General features: G+C 42.3%; 1 protein-coding gene across 2 annotated transcripts in view; it reads left to right on the top strand.

Moving 5' to 3' along the window:
* SNRPC (small nuclear ribonucleoprotein polypeptide C) overlaps positions 1-14,344 on the top strand; it is a 48,051-nt gene that overhangs the window by 30,061 nt on the left and 3,646 nt on the right. For both annotated transcript variants that reach the window (XM_073666452.1, XM_073666451.1), the window contains exons 4-5: positions 10,576-10,662; positions 13,659-13,763. In XM_073666452.1, coding sequence (XP_073522553.1) covers positions 10,576-10,662; positions 13,659-13,763 — 192 coding nt within the window. The remainder of the gene's footprint in view (positions 1-10,575; positions 10,663-13,658; positions 13,764-14,344) is intronic.

The raw sequence follows: 14,344 nt of genomic DNA, 5'->3' as shown, positions 1-14,344 counted from the left end.
TTTCTTTCTTCAGTAGATATTAGAGATGTTTATTTGCAGGTGTCAACCTTTACCCCCGAGGGTGGTTTTGCTCGTTAATGACCAGGCCAATTTTTACAATTCTGACCACTGTCACTTTATGAGGTAATTACTCTGGAACGCTGATTCTGAGATTGTTTTTTCGTGACATATTGTACTTCATGATAGTGGTAAAATTTCTTCGATATCACTTCAGATTTATTTGTGAAAAAATCGGAAGTTTGGCGTAAATTGAGAAAATTTTTGCAATTTTCAAAATGTAAATTTTTATGCCCTTAAATCAGAGATATGTTACACAAAATAGTTAATAACATTTCCCACATGTCTATTTAACATCAGCACAATTTTTAAACCCAAATTTTTTTTTTTTTAGTAGGGAGCTATAAGGGTTAAAAGTTGACCAGAGATTTCTCATTTTTACAAAACCATTTTTTCAGAGACCACATCACATTTGACATGACTTTTGAGGGGCCTTAATGACAGAAAATACCCAAAAGTGACACCATTCTAAAAACTCAGGGTGCTCAAAACCACATTCAAGAAGTTTATTAACCCTTCAGGTTCTTCACAGGAATTTTTGGAATGTGGAAGAAAACAATGAACATTTAACTTTTTTTACAAAAATGTTACTTTAGACCCCAATTTTTTTTTATTTTTGCAGGGGCAACCAAAAAAAAAAAAAAAATGGACCCCAAAATTTGTTGTGCAATTTCCCCTGAGCACGCCGATACCCCATACGTGGGGAAAAAACACTGTTTGGGCGCACAGCAGAGCTTAGAAGGGAAGGAGCGTCATTTGACTTTTTGAATGTAAAATTTGCTTGAATAATTAGCGGACACCATGTCGCGTTTGGAGAGCCCCTGATGTGCCTAAACAGTGGAAACCCCCCACAAGTGACACCATTTTGGAAACTAGACCCCTCAGGGAACTTATCTAGATGTGTGGTGAGCACATTGAACCCCCAGGTGCTTCACAGAAGTTTAGAACATGTAGCCGTGAAAATAAAATTTTCATATTTTTCCAACAAAAATGTTCTTCAGCCTCCAGTTTTGCATTCTCATAAGAGAAAAAGGAGAAATTGCACCATGCAACTTGTTGTGCAATCTCTCCTGAGTAAGCCGATACCCCAAATGTGGGGGAAAACCACTGCTTGGGTGCAAGGCAGGGAAGGAGCACTGTGTGACTTTTTGAATGCAAAATTGGCTGCAATCAAGAGCAGATGCCATGTCGCATTTCGGGAGCCCCTGATGAGCCTAAACAGTGGAAACACCCCACAATTGACTCCATTTTGGAAAATAGACCCTTAAAAGATTTTATCAAGGGGTATAGTGTACATTTTGAACACAGAGGTACGACAGAATTTGACAACATTAGATCATCATATTGAATAAGTTGTCATTAGTCTTGATGGCAAGTGCTCACTAATTGAGTTTGCATCGGGTACTCGGGTATGCACCATGTATCACAGATGCTCGAGTGACATGCTCGAGGCCCTGCCCCGCATGTTTCATGGTGCATGGGAGGCGATCCCAGTAACTTTTCTTTTGGCCGCGAAGCATATGGGGCAGAGACTCGAGCATGTCACTCTAACACCCACGATACTCAGTGCCTACACGAACACCCAATGCAAACTCAAGCAGCGAGCACTTGAGCTCAACACTGGAAACCATATCGTCGTCATTTTTTTTAATTTCTTTACTTTTTAAAAAAATCCCAACCCCTAACCCTAGCGTTTATTTTTTTACACCGTTCGTGTGGTATAAGTGATCAGACGACTTTATTCTTCGGGTGAATGCGATTACAGCGATACCAGATTCATATCGGTTTTTATGATTTGACAGCTGTTACACACTAAAAGACACATTTTTTTTAAAAGACTAGTTTTTACATCGCCATATTTTGAGAGCTATAATTTTTCCATATTTTGTCCAACAGTCATGTGATGGCTTGTTTTTTGCGGGAGAAGTTGACGTTTCTATTTGTACCATTTTCAGGCACGTGACATTTTTTGATCGCTTTCTATTCTAATTTTTAGAAGGCAGAATAAACAAAAACCAACAATTCAGGAATTGTTTTTTTGTTTTTTAATGCCATTGTGAGTGTGGTAATAAGGTAGCTTTATTTTTCGGGTTAGTACTTTTACAGCGGTACTACATTTTTATATATTTATATCTATATATATATCTATCTATTTATATCTATCTATTTATATCTATCTATTTATATCTATCTATTTATATCTATCTATTTATATCTATCTATTTATATCTATCTATTTATATCTATCTATTTATATCTATATATTAATATAATATTTTGGCACATTTCCACAATAAAAACTATTGTATAGAAAAAAGTTGTTTTTGCATCACTTTATTCTGAGAGCTTTAACTTTTTTATTTTTTGGCTGATGGAGCTGTATGGCGGCTTGTTTTTTGTGGGACAGGATGATGTTTTTAGCGGTATCATTTTTATTTACATTTGTCTTTTTGATCGCGTTTTATTCCATTTTTTTGTTTCGCGGTATGATGATAAAACATATGTTTCGTTTTTTTTTGGGTTTTTTTTTTACCGTGTTCACTAAAGGGGTTAACTAGCGGGACAGTTTTATAGGTCAGGTCTTTCCGGACGCGACGATACCAAATGTGTTCTTCTATTGTTTGTTAATTTTTTTTCATAAGATTTTTTATTTATGGGATATGGATATATATAGTAATATTGTCCCACTATAGGACTTTCACTTTTTGCAGCCTGAACGGCTGCATGGCATAGAGAGCAGCAGTTCCCTTTGCCATGCAGCCTGTCAGCGCTGCACAGGGAGAAGTTACTTTGGTCGCGCACTGCGCATGACCAAAGCAAGTTCCTGCCTCCTGGTGACCCGGATGTTGTCATGATGACGTCGGGTCACCATGGCAACATCCGGGACCTGACTCCGGCAGATAAATTAAGTATAGCGCTTACCTCCTCTTGCCACCGCAATGCTGCGATCGATTAAATCAGCTGACACCCAGCGGCGATCTCCCGCTTGTGTGCGGGCGAAATCGCCAGGGCTTATTAATACTTATCAGACCCATAAGGCCCAGGGCACAGATACGTATTAGTACGCCCTGGGCCAGAAAGGGGTTGAACACAAGATGGAACAGCTGCTGAAATTTGCCATGAAAACCTAGTGTACAACTAGCTCACATTATGGCTGCAGTAAATGTGGGCGAAGTCTGCTCACCTTTTGTGTCACTCCCCTCCTCCCCTTCTGGGTGTTTGCGAAAGGATGAAGTTTAGTATCAGTGTGGAGCCAATTTGTTGATGACTGCCAGTGATACTGACAAGTAGACAGCGTCATCGAGGCCGGACGGCAGCACCGATTCTGTTATTGCTGCTCGCTGTATCATAAGCTGGGGTTAGATATGAGGCGTGTCACGTGCGCGATTAGATACGCTTAGGCTATGTGCCCACGATGCAGAAATGCTCCAGATTTTTCCTGAGCGTTTCTGCATCTCCCTGGCAGAAAAAATACATGCGGATTGTACATGCGTTTTTCCTGCCAGGGACATGCGGATGTGAAGCGTTCTTCACTTGCATTCCCGCATGCGGGTTGTCAAGCGCTTTCCAAGCGATTTTAGCATCACTTGGAAAGTGCTTGACGACTTGTTCACGCTATATAAATCCATGCAAATCTATACTTAACTTCCGATGGCCCCCGGAGTCTTGATCCGATGCGTCTCGGCTTGCCGGCAGCTCGCAGTACACTGAAGGACCTGCCGACGTCAGCGGTCCCGTGACATGACTAAATGACGTCAGCGCAGGTCCTTCAGTCCACCGCGATCTGCCAGCAAGCGAAGACAAGCACACTGGGGGCCATCAAAAGGTAAGTATAATGTTTATTTTTTATTTTATTCTTTTTTTTACAGGTTCTATGGTACCCGGGTCCGGAAGAGAGTCTCATCTCCTCCAGACCCGAGTACCATTCGCACATTGAAACGTTTAGATTCCGCATGTACAGATCCAGTGATGCTTATTCCATGCGTTCCAATGCAAGTCAATGGCAGCGAAAACTCTGCGCTTCCGCGAAATAATTGGTAGTGCTGCTTTTTTTTCCGCAATGATAACCCGCAGCGGAGATTTCCGCAGCATGCGGAATTGCCGCTGCGGAAACTCTTAAAAAATGCATCGTGGGCACACAGCCTTAGGGTAAAGCACTGGATTAGTTACAGGGCTAAATTTAGTTTATCAAATTACGGGATTAGATATTGAGCTCAGCTGAGTGTATTATACAGTATGGGATTAGATGCGCAGTATCTAATGTATGTAAGACTGAGCAGGGTCACTATGTGAGCAGTGGTATCATGTGTGAAACTGCTTCGTCCACTACATTACTATTCCCATAGAAGTGGATGGAGCGGGGTCACACATTACGCTACTGCTCGCATAGAAATGTGTAATCCTGCTCTGTCCACTTCTATGGGAGAAATGGTGTAATAGACTAAATGTCGTGTAGATATATAATTTCACAAGCCCCCTGCATATAATAAACTTGCACCCTTTAGTGCCTTTCACGTGGCACTAAAGGGTGTTTTACCGTAATAAATGAAGAAGAAAGAGGAAAAACACGTGAGTTCCCCACTATTTTTGGTAATCAGGCAATGTAAGGCAGACAGCTGTGGGTTTATATTATCAGGCTGGAAAGGTCCTTGTTTTTTGAGCCCTTTCCAGCTTAAAATACCAGCTCACTGCCGCCCCAGAATTGGCGCATCATAATAGACGCCGATTCTGGCGCTTTGCCTGCCTCTTCCTGATTGCCCTGGTGCAGTTGCAGTCAGGGTAATGATATTTGTGGTTGATGACAGCTGTGAATTGTCAAAAATTACATCTGGCATCAAGCCCTGTTGTTAGTAATGGAGAAGGGTCTATCAGACACACTCATACTAACCCACTAATGGAAATAAAAAAATACAGAAAAATAAATTCTTGAATAAAAAATCCACAACTTTACCTCTTTAACCAATTTATTTTTGGGTAAAAAAGCTCATGCAGGTCTGCCGTAGTCAATGGCTCTCGCACAATGATCCCCGATTCTGACGTCCAAAGTCTATGGAGCCTTGTTCAGAGAACGATGCTCCATAGGCTGTTACAGCAGCCACTCCAGGTCCTGTGGAGCTCCACGAGACCTGTCAGCAGTGATGAGCAGTAACGCAAGTACACTACTCATTGGAGTCGCCAAGTCCTTTGTATAATGGCCCCATATAGTGCATCCTAGTATATGGTCCCCATATATTCAGTGCAAGGAAGAAAAAAAAAAAATTGCTTCTACTCACCTTCCACACCCTCCCACCCATCGCTGTGACTTTGTGAATGGTGATCACAGCTGGCAGGCTTAGAACACCATTCCCTGCCACCTCAGATACACACCCCAGACCTCCGCTTCCATCGCCTTGTCTCACCACAGCTCCTGACATTGCATGCACTGACTGAGCAATGTGCTGCTAAGAGGCAGGAGGAGCCGCCTCAATGTTAGAGACTCAGTCGAACGACGACCGCAGTTTCTTATGCCTAGGACTGCTGTAAGTGAGGTGTGTAACTGTTCTGCTCGTACACTTACACACCTCCAAATGAAAATAGCAGCCCTCAGTGGCTGAAATAAAAATTAATAAAACTATTAAAGCATTACATTTAATTTTGTTAAAAATAATTGATTGTATAATCAATAATTATTAATGCAAAATTAAAAATCGTGGCACATTCATTTTAAAACTTCAGGGCAGATATCCCTTTAGTTTCTGCATGCGGGTCCTGTGAAAGATAATCGTGACATTCGAGGTGGTACCATTTTGCGCAATTTTGGTCAAGGCCTCTGCAGAACATCCTCCTAGCCTCTTGAAGCAGATCTATACAGTCCCTGGCTTGGCCTAATCGTCTTCCCTTTCACTGCCGCCAGTCTCTCAGGTGGTGGTTGACGTCACCCCTGTTAACTCAGGGTCTCTCTTTTCGTCCCATTCAGTGGCCGATGCTTACCACAGATGCCAGCCTTTCCAGCTGGGGAGTAATTTTCCGTCTCTTGACAGTCAAAGGGGGATTGGAGCAGGCAGGAGAGACTTCTCCAAATCAACATTCTCGAGCTCCGTTATCAGTCTGGCTCTTTTTTTTTTATATTGGCAGCACCTACTCCAGGGGTTGCCGATCAGAGTTTAACCCTAGAATGCATACCTGGGACCTCGCAGGCCCGCCCTGTTGTTTTCTATTTTCTGCAAGATTTCTTTAGTTAGAATTTTGAAACTCTAGGTATTCCTCAGGTATATAGTTGTTTGTCATTTCCAGTTGGTCATTTATTTTTATGTTACAGGCATTTTCGGTTTAACAACTCTTTTTTGAAAATACCCATTTTTATGGTCATGCGTTCTAGGGTTAATCAGACAATGCTACAGCTGTGGCCTAGATCAATCGCCAATGGGGCACACACAGCCCATCCGACATGTCAGGAAATCGCAGATATTCTGGAGTGGGCAGAGGACAAGGTTCCTCTAATCTTTGCAGTTCATATACCAGGTGTACAGTGGGCTCTTCACCATGAGTTTTTGAAGCAGATCTGTCGGCGGTCAGGTATGCCCGATGTAGATCTATTGGCATCCAGATTGAATCACAAGGTCCCTGGACACCCAGGCGTTTGTAGTAAACTCCCTGTTAATTTCTTGGTCCCAGTTCACTCTGCCTTACTGCTTTCCACCTCTACCTCTTCTTCTACCCAGACTTCTTAAGAAGATTAGGGTAGAATGTGTTTGTCATTCTCATCGCTCCAGGTCAGCCTTGGAGGGCCTTGTATTCGGATGGATCAGTCTCTCTGCGGATGTCTCATGGACTATTCCCGAGCACCTGGACCTTCTGTCCCAGGGATCATTCCTCCATCTGAATTTGTGTGTGCTCAATTTGACGGCATGGCTGTTGATGGTGAGATTTTGAGGACAGGTGGTTTACAGCTTATTTTCATTGGTGTCTGCTTTTTCCTTGCCAATGCTGCTCTCCTTGTTAGGGCTCGCTCCAACTTGTGATTAAATTGGACTTCTGCAATCGGAAAAATCGGATTGCATTCGGTCCAATGCTAATCTGTGTGCTCACATGTGCTTCTTTTTCGAGATCGGGCTAAAAAAAAAAAAAAAAAAATGCAGCATGCTGTAATTGCATGTGAAATTAAGATCACACGCACCCATAGAAGTCTATGGGTGCACGTGAAACATCGCGCTGCACTCGAATATCCCCTCTGACCCTAGCAATGGAGAAAATAATTTCTCCGACTCCTCTGTAGCTGTGCTACAATCCTCATGCGGCAGGATCGCAGCACTGACACTTGGCTCTAGTTCACATCAGAGCAGGAGTCGAGTGTCATTAGCATATCGCATCTGATGCTCTCTCATCGGATGCAATACGCTAATGTGACTCTGGTCTTACAGTCCGGATTGGAAGCAGGGCTGGTGCTTGACTCCCTCAAGGGTCAGGTGTCCTCTCTGGCTATTCTGTTTCAGAGGCATTTAGCATCTATACTTCTGGTTAATCCTTTTTTCTCCAGGGGGCGGCACATGTCAAGCCACGCTATCAGGACCCTTGGGACTTGAATCTTGTTATGGAGGCTCTTCACTCTCCGCCATTTGAGCAGAACGAGACATTACTTCTGTTAGGAGGATCTCAGAGCTTGTGGCTCTTGTCGCGCCCCTTACCTTATTCTTCATCAGGATATGGTATTGTTGAGGCCGGTACAGTATTTTCTCCTGAAAGTGGTTTTGAGTTTTCACCTTAAAGGGGGGTACACCAGGGAAATAAAATATTTTTTGTGCTGTCTCTGCCCTACTAAACTATAAAGATGAGCAGCCCAGTGCACTTTAATTATCTTTAGAACACTAGAAGTTGTGTGAAAGGAGCTTCTTCTCACTGCTGGCCCCTCTCTTCTAGGACAGTGTGAATCTCCCTGCTGTGAACAACAGCCAGTCAGAGAAGAGGGGCTCTGTTGGGAGCGTGGCCTCCTCTTGGCTTTTAGTATCAGCAGCCAGTCCCCTGATAATGTCTCCTTCACTGCAGGGCTGCCAAAAGGTACCAGGACACTCCCCTTCACCTTGGACTGACTTTTACTCACAGTGGGAGCTTCACACTGCTCTGTGACATATTGTCCAGCCAGGAGTGGCTCATGTAAGATACTATTTATTGGCTACTGCCTCATTTAGGTGTTCTAATTCTTTGTTTTATTATAAGAGTCAAGCCTCTTCTAAAGTGACAGTTTCCCCTGGATCAAGTCTATTATCTGAGCTTATAAGGCACAGGCCAGGGTGGCCTCATTAGGGTTAGGGCGGTGGGAGCTTCCTGGGCGGTTCATCATCAGGCATCGGCTTTGCTGCTCTGTAAAGCAGCTACTTTGGTATTGGTGCATACTTTATAAAGTTCTACTGCGTACACACTTTTTTGCCTCGGCAGATATAATACTTAGTAGAGCTATACCAAGAGAGCTATAGTTTTTCAATGTTTCGGCGACAGTCATGTAAGGGCTTGCTTTTTGCAGGACAAGTTGATGTTTTTATTGGTACCATTTTCGGGTACCGCTTTATTCTTCGGGTCAGTATTTTTATAGTGTTTTTAAGCTTTTACACAAAAAAATGTATTACTGGGTGTTTTTGCTGCTGCTGTTACAGAAAGAAGCCGTTCCTAATCCATGATTTTTTTTTCTGTACGTCCCTAAGCCGCCGTGCTTGCTGTTTTCAAGGACTTTTTTTGTCAGTCTGTTCTTTTCCCCATTTGCACCACCTCAGTGCATGCATCCTACAGCCGCCAAGCCGCTGATCACTAACATAATTGAACGGCATTTGTGCTCACTGTTGGCAAGGGTTTTTCTCTTTTGCACCACATCCGTGCGTGTCCTATACTTTTTTTTTCACTATGTACGTAGAATTAACAATTATTTGTACATTCCACACCCATTCTTATTCTATACAGTGCTGGCCAAAAGTATTGGCACCCCTGCAATTCTGTCAGATAATACTCAGTTTCTTCCGGAAAATGATTGCAATCACAAATTCTTTGGTATTATTCTCCACATTTTATATATTTTTTATTAAGGTTTTGCTATTTTACGCCATAAAAACCATATTCTAGAAAAAAAAATTGCATAGCCTTATTCTGAGATCTTATAGCCTCTTTATTTTTCTGCTAAATGAGGGCCTGTTTTTTGCTGGATAAGAGGTTTTCTGCTGTGCAGTTTTGTTTTTGCATACATCTTTTTGATTTTGTTGAACTTTTTGTTTGGCTGTATGTAAAAAAAAAAAAAAACTTTTTTATCAGAGTTCACTGAAGGGATTAAATGTGGTTTTATACATCAGGTTGTTCTGGGTGCAGACTTTATTCATTTTACTTTTGTTTTTACATAAATATGCATATTTATTAACGTTATGTTTTGGATTTTTTTTTACTTCGTCCATGTATGGGAATTCAATGTTTACTACTTTGATCGCTGTTATAATTCATTGCAATACACATGTACTGCAATACATTATAGCTGGCATACCCGGAGGTCGTTATTTGATCTCCAGTTGTCACGAGTACAATTGGCAGCCCGCAATTGTGTTGCCTATCGGGTGGGAGAGGGAGCCATCTCCTAGCCTTTTACATGCTGTGATCGCTATTGATTGTGGCATTTAGGGGGTTAAACAGCCAGGGGCAGTGCGGGCGCCGCCTCTGGCTATGACAACCGGAGCTTGACTATTACTTAAAAGGGTTGTCCAGTACTTTTAAAAATATGCCAATGTGTTTTAATGCTAAATAGAAGCTTCTTTCTAATTACCTTCTGGTACTGTTTCTTCCTGTGAGCGGCGCTATCGGTGGCTGCTCACAGGCACGTGACCCCGCGCTGATGTCATGTCAAGTGAGGCATGACCAAGCGCTGGGGTCCCCGCGGTGGCTGCTGGGTTGTGGGCGGGGTTATTCCTCGCGTCACACCCAGCATCCGCCACACTCTTTTCCAATGAATGGGGACAGGGAGAGCGCGCGGTGGATGCAGAGTGTGACGCGTGAGGTAACCCCGCCCACAACCCAGCAGCCACTGGTGGAACACGGAAGAGGGACCCTTGGCTGCAGCTTGGACTTGTTGTGACGTCAGCAGATGTCGAAGCCGGCTGCAATCGGGGGTCACGTGCTGCCTGTGAGTGGCCAGTGATGGCGCCGCTCACAATCAGAAACAGCACCAGGAGGTAATTAGAAAGAAGCTTCTATTTATCATTAAAACACATTGGCATATTTTTAAAAGTACTAGACAACCCCTTTAAGCTGAGCTCCCAGCGGCGATTGTGCAGGTATCTTGATCGCCAAGATACTTAATTGTACGTCAATTTGCGGGAATCCCCCTTGATCATGACATACACTTCAGCGTTTAATAAAGGATTGGCCAGCTGTGAACAATTCCTTTAACCTTAACTTATCGGATAATTATTCTGCTATATAATAACTCATCTCGTCATGTTAATGCTTTTTTCCCCCAACAAAAAATACTTTACCAGATTATATATTGTAATGCCCTTAATGTAATTACAGCTGCTGCTTTCCAGCAAGGGAAGATACCACCCACTCCATTTGCTCCACCTGGTGGAAGTGCCATGATTCCTCCACCACCAAGCTTAGGTAAGTAAATTTTGTACTGCTGCTTAACTCCTTTACCCCCTAAGATGGTTTGCACGTTAATGACAAGAACAATTTTTACAATTCTAACAATTGTCACTTTGAGGTAATAACTCTGGAACGCTTCAACGGATCCCACTGATTCTGAGACTATTTTTATTGTGACATATTGTACTTCTTGTTAGTGTTAAAAATTTATTTCATATGGCTGGCATTTATTCGTGGAAAAAAAAAAGAAATTTGGCGAAAACTTTGAAATTATTTCAAGCTTGAATTTTCATTCCCTTAAATCAGAGATATGTCACACAAAATAACATTTCCCACATGTGTACTTTACATCAGCACAATTTTTAAACCAACTTTTTCTTTTGTTAGGAAGTTATAGGGGTTAAAAGTTGATCAGCGATTTCTCATTTTTCCAACAAAATTTACTTAACCATTTTTTTTAGGGACCACATCACTTTTAAAGTGACTTTGAGGGGTCTTTATGACAGAAAATACCCAAAAGTGACACCATTCTAAAAACTGCACCCCTCAAGGTGCTCAAAGCCACATTCAAGAAGTTTATTAACCCTTCAGGTGCTTCACAGGAATTTATGGAACGTGGAAGAAAACAATGAACATTTAACGTTTTACAAAAATGTTACTTTAGACCCAATTTTTATTTTCGCAGGTGTAACTGGAAAAAATAGACCCCAAAATTTGTTGTGCATTTTCTCCTGAGCACGGCGATACCCCATATGTAGGGGAAAACCACTGTTTGGGCACACGGCAGGGTTCAGAACGGAAGCAGCGCCACTTGACTTTTTGAATGTAAAATTTGCTTGGATAATTAGCGGATGCCATGTCACGTTTGGAGAGCCCCTGATGTGCCTAAACAGTGAATACACCCCCGCAAGTGACCCTATTTTGGAAACTAGACCCCCTCAAGAATTTTATCATGGGGTATAGTAAACATTTTGAACCCAGAGGTGCGACACAGAATTTGATAACATTAGGTCATCATATTGAATTTGTTGTCATTAACCTTGAGCACAAGTGCTCCGCTACTTGAGTTTGCATCTGGTACTCGGGTATGCACCATGTATCACGGGTGCTCGAGCCCACGCCCTGCATGTTTCAAGGTTTTTGGGCACCCAAAAATAAAACATGCAGGGATGGCTTGTGTATGGCAGGCAATCCCCACGTGTTTTTTTTTTTTTTATGCTGCTGAACAGCCGCGAAACCTATGGGGTGGAGATTCGAGCATGTCACTCAGGCACCCACAATACTCAGTGTGCACCCGATGCAAATTCAAGTAGTGAGCAGATGCGCTCAACACTAGTCGCCATATCGTCGTCCTTTTTTTTTTTTTTTTTTTTTTTTTTTTCCTTTCACTTTTGAAAAAATCCTGACACTACCTAGACCCGAGGGAACAATTCACTATAATGAGGCAGCAGAGTTACTCTGGAGTCCGTCTGGCCTCTGTTTAGTGGTGTCCTTTTTTTTCAGATGTTCACAAAACTGTGGCCAATGGCACTTTTATGCACGCCTGATAATAAGACACACCGTGTAATCACAGGCCAGATGGCGTCCACGGTGCGTCCATCTGCCTCATGACAGGGCATCTTCCTCCGGGGATTTCATCTGAATCACATATTTCAGATATTTGGATGGAAACCCCGGTGTAAGCGCTCAGCGCAGAGTACAGGATAAATGTGAGCTGAACCATACTGCAATCTTTGGGAGACAGAATGAACAAATCAGCAGCCGGTGAAGAATTGGTTTTATTTATTTTTTACACCATTCCTCGTGTGGTGTAGGTGTTTAGACTACTTTATCCTTCGGGTCGGTGCGATTACAGCAATACCGGATTTATATCAGGTTTTTATGTTTGGCAGCTGTCACACACTAAAAGACTGTTTTTTTTTTTGCAAAGTTTAGTTTTTACATCGCCATATGTTGAGAGCTACAATTTTTCCAAATTTCGGCCGACTGTCATGTAAGGGCTTTTTTTTTGCGAGACAAGTTGACGTTTTTATTGGCACCATTTTTTGGGCACGTGACATTTTTTGATCGCTTTCTATTCTGATTTTTGGGAGGCAGAAAAAACAAAAACTATCAATTCAGGATTTGTTTTTTTTGGGGAGGGTTTTATGCCGTTGCGCGTGTGGTAAAATTGATAAGGCAGTGTTAGTCTTCGGGTCAGTACCTTTACAGCGGTACTACATTTGTATAGTTTTTTTTTTATGTTTTGGCGCTTTTACACAATAAAAACTATTATATAGAAAAAAAACTTTTTGCATCACTTTATTTTGAGAGCTATAACTTTTATTTATTTTTCGGATGATGGAGCTGTATGGCGGCTTGTTTTTTGCAGGACAACATGATGTTTTCAGCGGTACCATTTTTATTTACATTCGACTCTTTGATCGCATTTTATTCTACTTTTTGTTCGGCGTTATGATAAAGCACCGTTTTTTGCTTCCTGTTGTGTTTTTTTTATTACTATGTTCACTAAAGGGGGTAAACTAGTTTTAAAGGTCAAGTGGTTCCAGACGCAGGGACAAGTTACTTTGACCATGCCCTGCTCATTGTAACTTGCTGGGGCCTGGTGACCCAGATGACTACATCAGGTCACCATGGCAATGATCAGGACCCTGCGCTGTCAGCGGCGTCTCCATTCCAAGAGCAGAGGGGTATCTGTCCCCTTCTCACTCCCTAAATGCTGCGATCACAGCATTTAGGGGGTTAAAGTCCCGGGAGCCGTGCGGGCACCGCTCCTGCCACCGAATGCCGGGTGTCAGCTGTTGGAATCAGCTGACACCCGGCGGTGATCGCGCCCACACAGCCTCTGTGCAGACGCGATCGTTGGTCAGTAATAGTAAATACCTGGTCCATAAGGCCCAAGGACGTACTATTACTGACCAGGTCAGAAAGGGGTTAAATTGTGGCACCATGGTTTTCATGTGGTTCCAAATATATTGAAAGGCTAAATAATTTTTATTTTTCTATTGTAGGTGGTCCTCCTCGTCCTGGTATGATGCCTGCACCTCCAATGGCGGGTCCCCCAATGATGCCAATGATGGGACCTCCCCCACCAGGAATGATGCCAGTAGGACATGGTAAGCTGATTAGGTTTTGGCAATGGGTGAAGAAAACTTATCCTAATCAGATTGCATTGACAATATCTATCTATATCAAAACAAATGCATCAAGGTAAAACTGAAACACGGGGCTGGAAATGTTAAGTAAGATGCAACACCGTAGGTACGTTAAAGTGTCCAATCGCCCCATAATTAATGAGCAGTTAATTTCAAATCATCTGTATTTCAGCTAACCTATAAATGGTGATTTTGGGGTACGTTTGGACCATGTTGTAGCATGCAATTAGAAATGTAAATAAAATAAGGATTTTTTTTTTTTAGATTAAATCTTTAAGAAATTATTATTTCTCTCCTCGCACTATAACCATTTTATGCCATCTTCCCGCATTTGGATAAAATTATGGACCGTTTTTCACTGAGCATATAGCTTTTAACTCCAAATTTCTTTTACTACTTAAGTGGTTGTTCTGTAATTCTATTGGTCGTATGACGATGCATTACTTTAAAACACATTGGGCCCGGTTCATCAATGTGTTTGACAGTTTTCCGGCTTAAAACATCTTGAAATGTCAGAAAGCTTTGCAATATGTGGTATTTTT

This window comes from Phyllobates terribilis, unplaced genomic scaffold (genome assembly GCF_046119375.1).
Source record: "Phyllobates terribilis strain yellow unplaced genomic scaffold, ASM4611937v1 Scaffold_2__4_contigs__length_985480577, whole genome shotgun sequence".
NCBI lineage: Eukaryota > Metazoa > Chordata > Amphibia > Anura > Dendrobatidae > Phyllobates > Phyllobates terribilis.
Note: the sequence above shows the minus strand (reverse complement) of the source record. Positions and strands in the feature narration are given on the sequence as shown.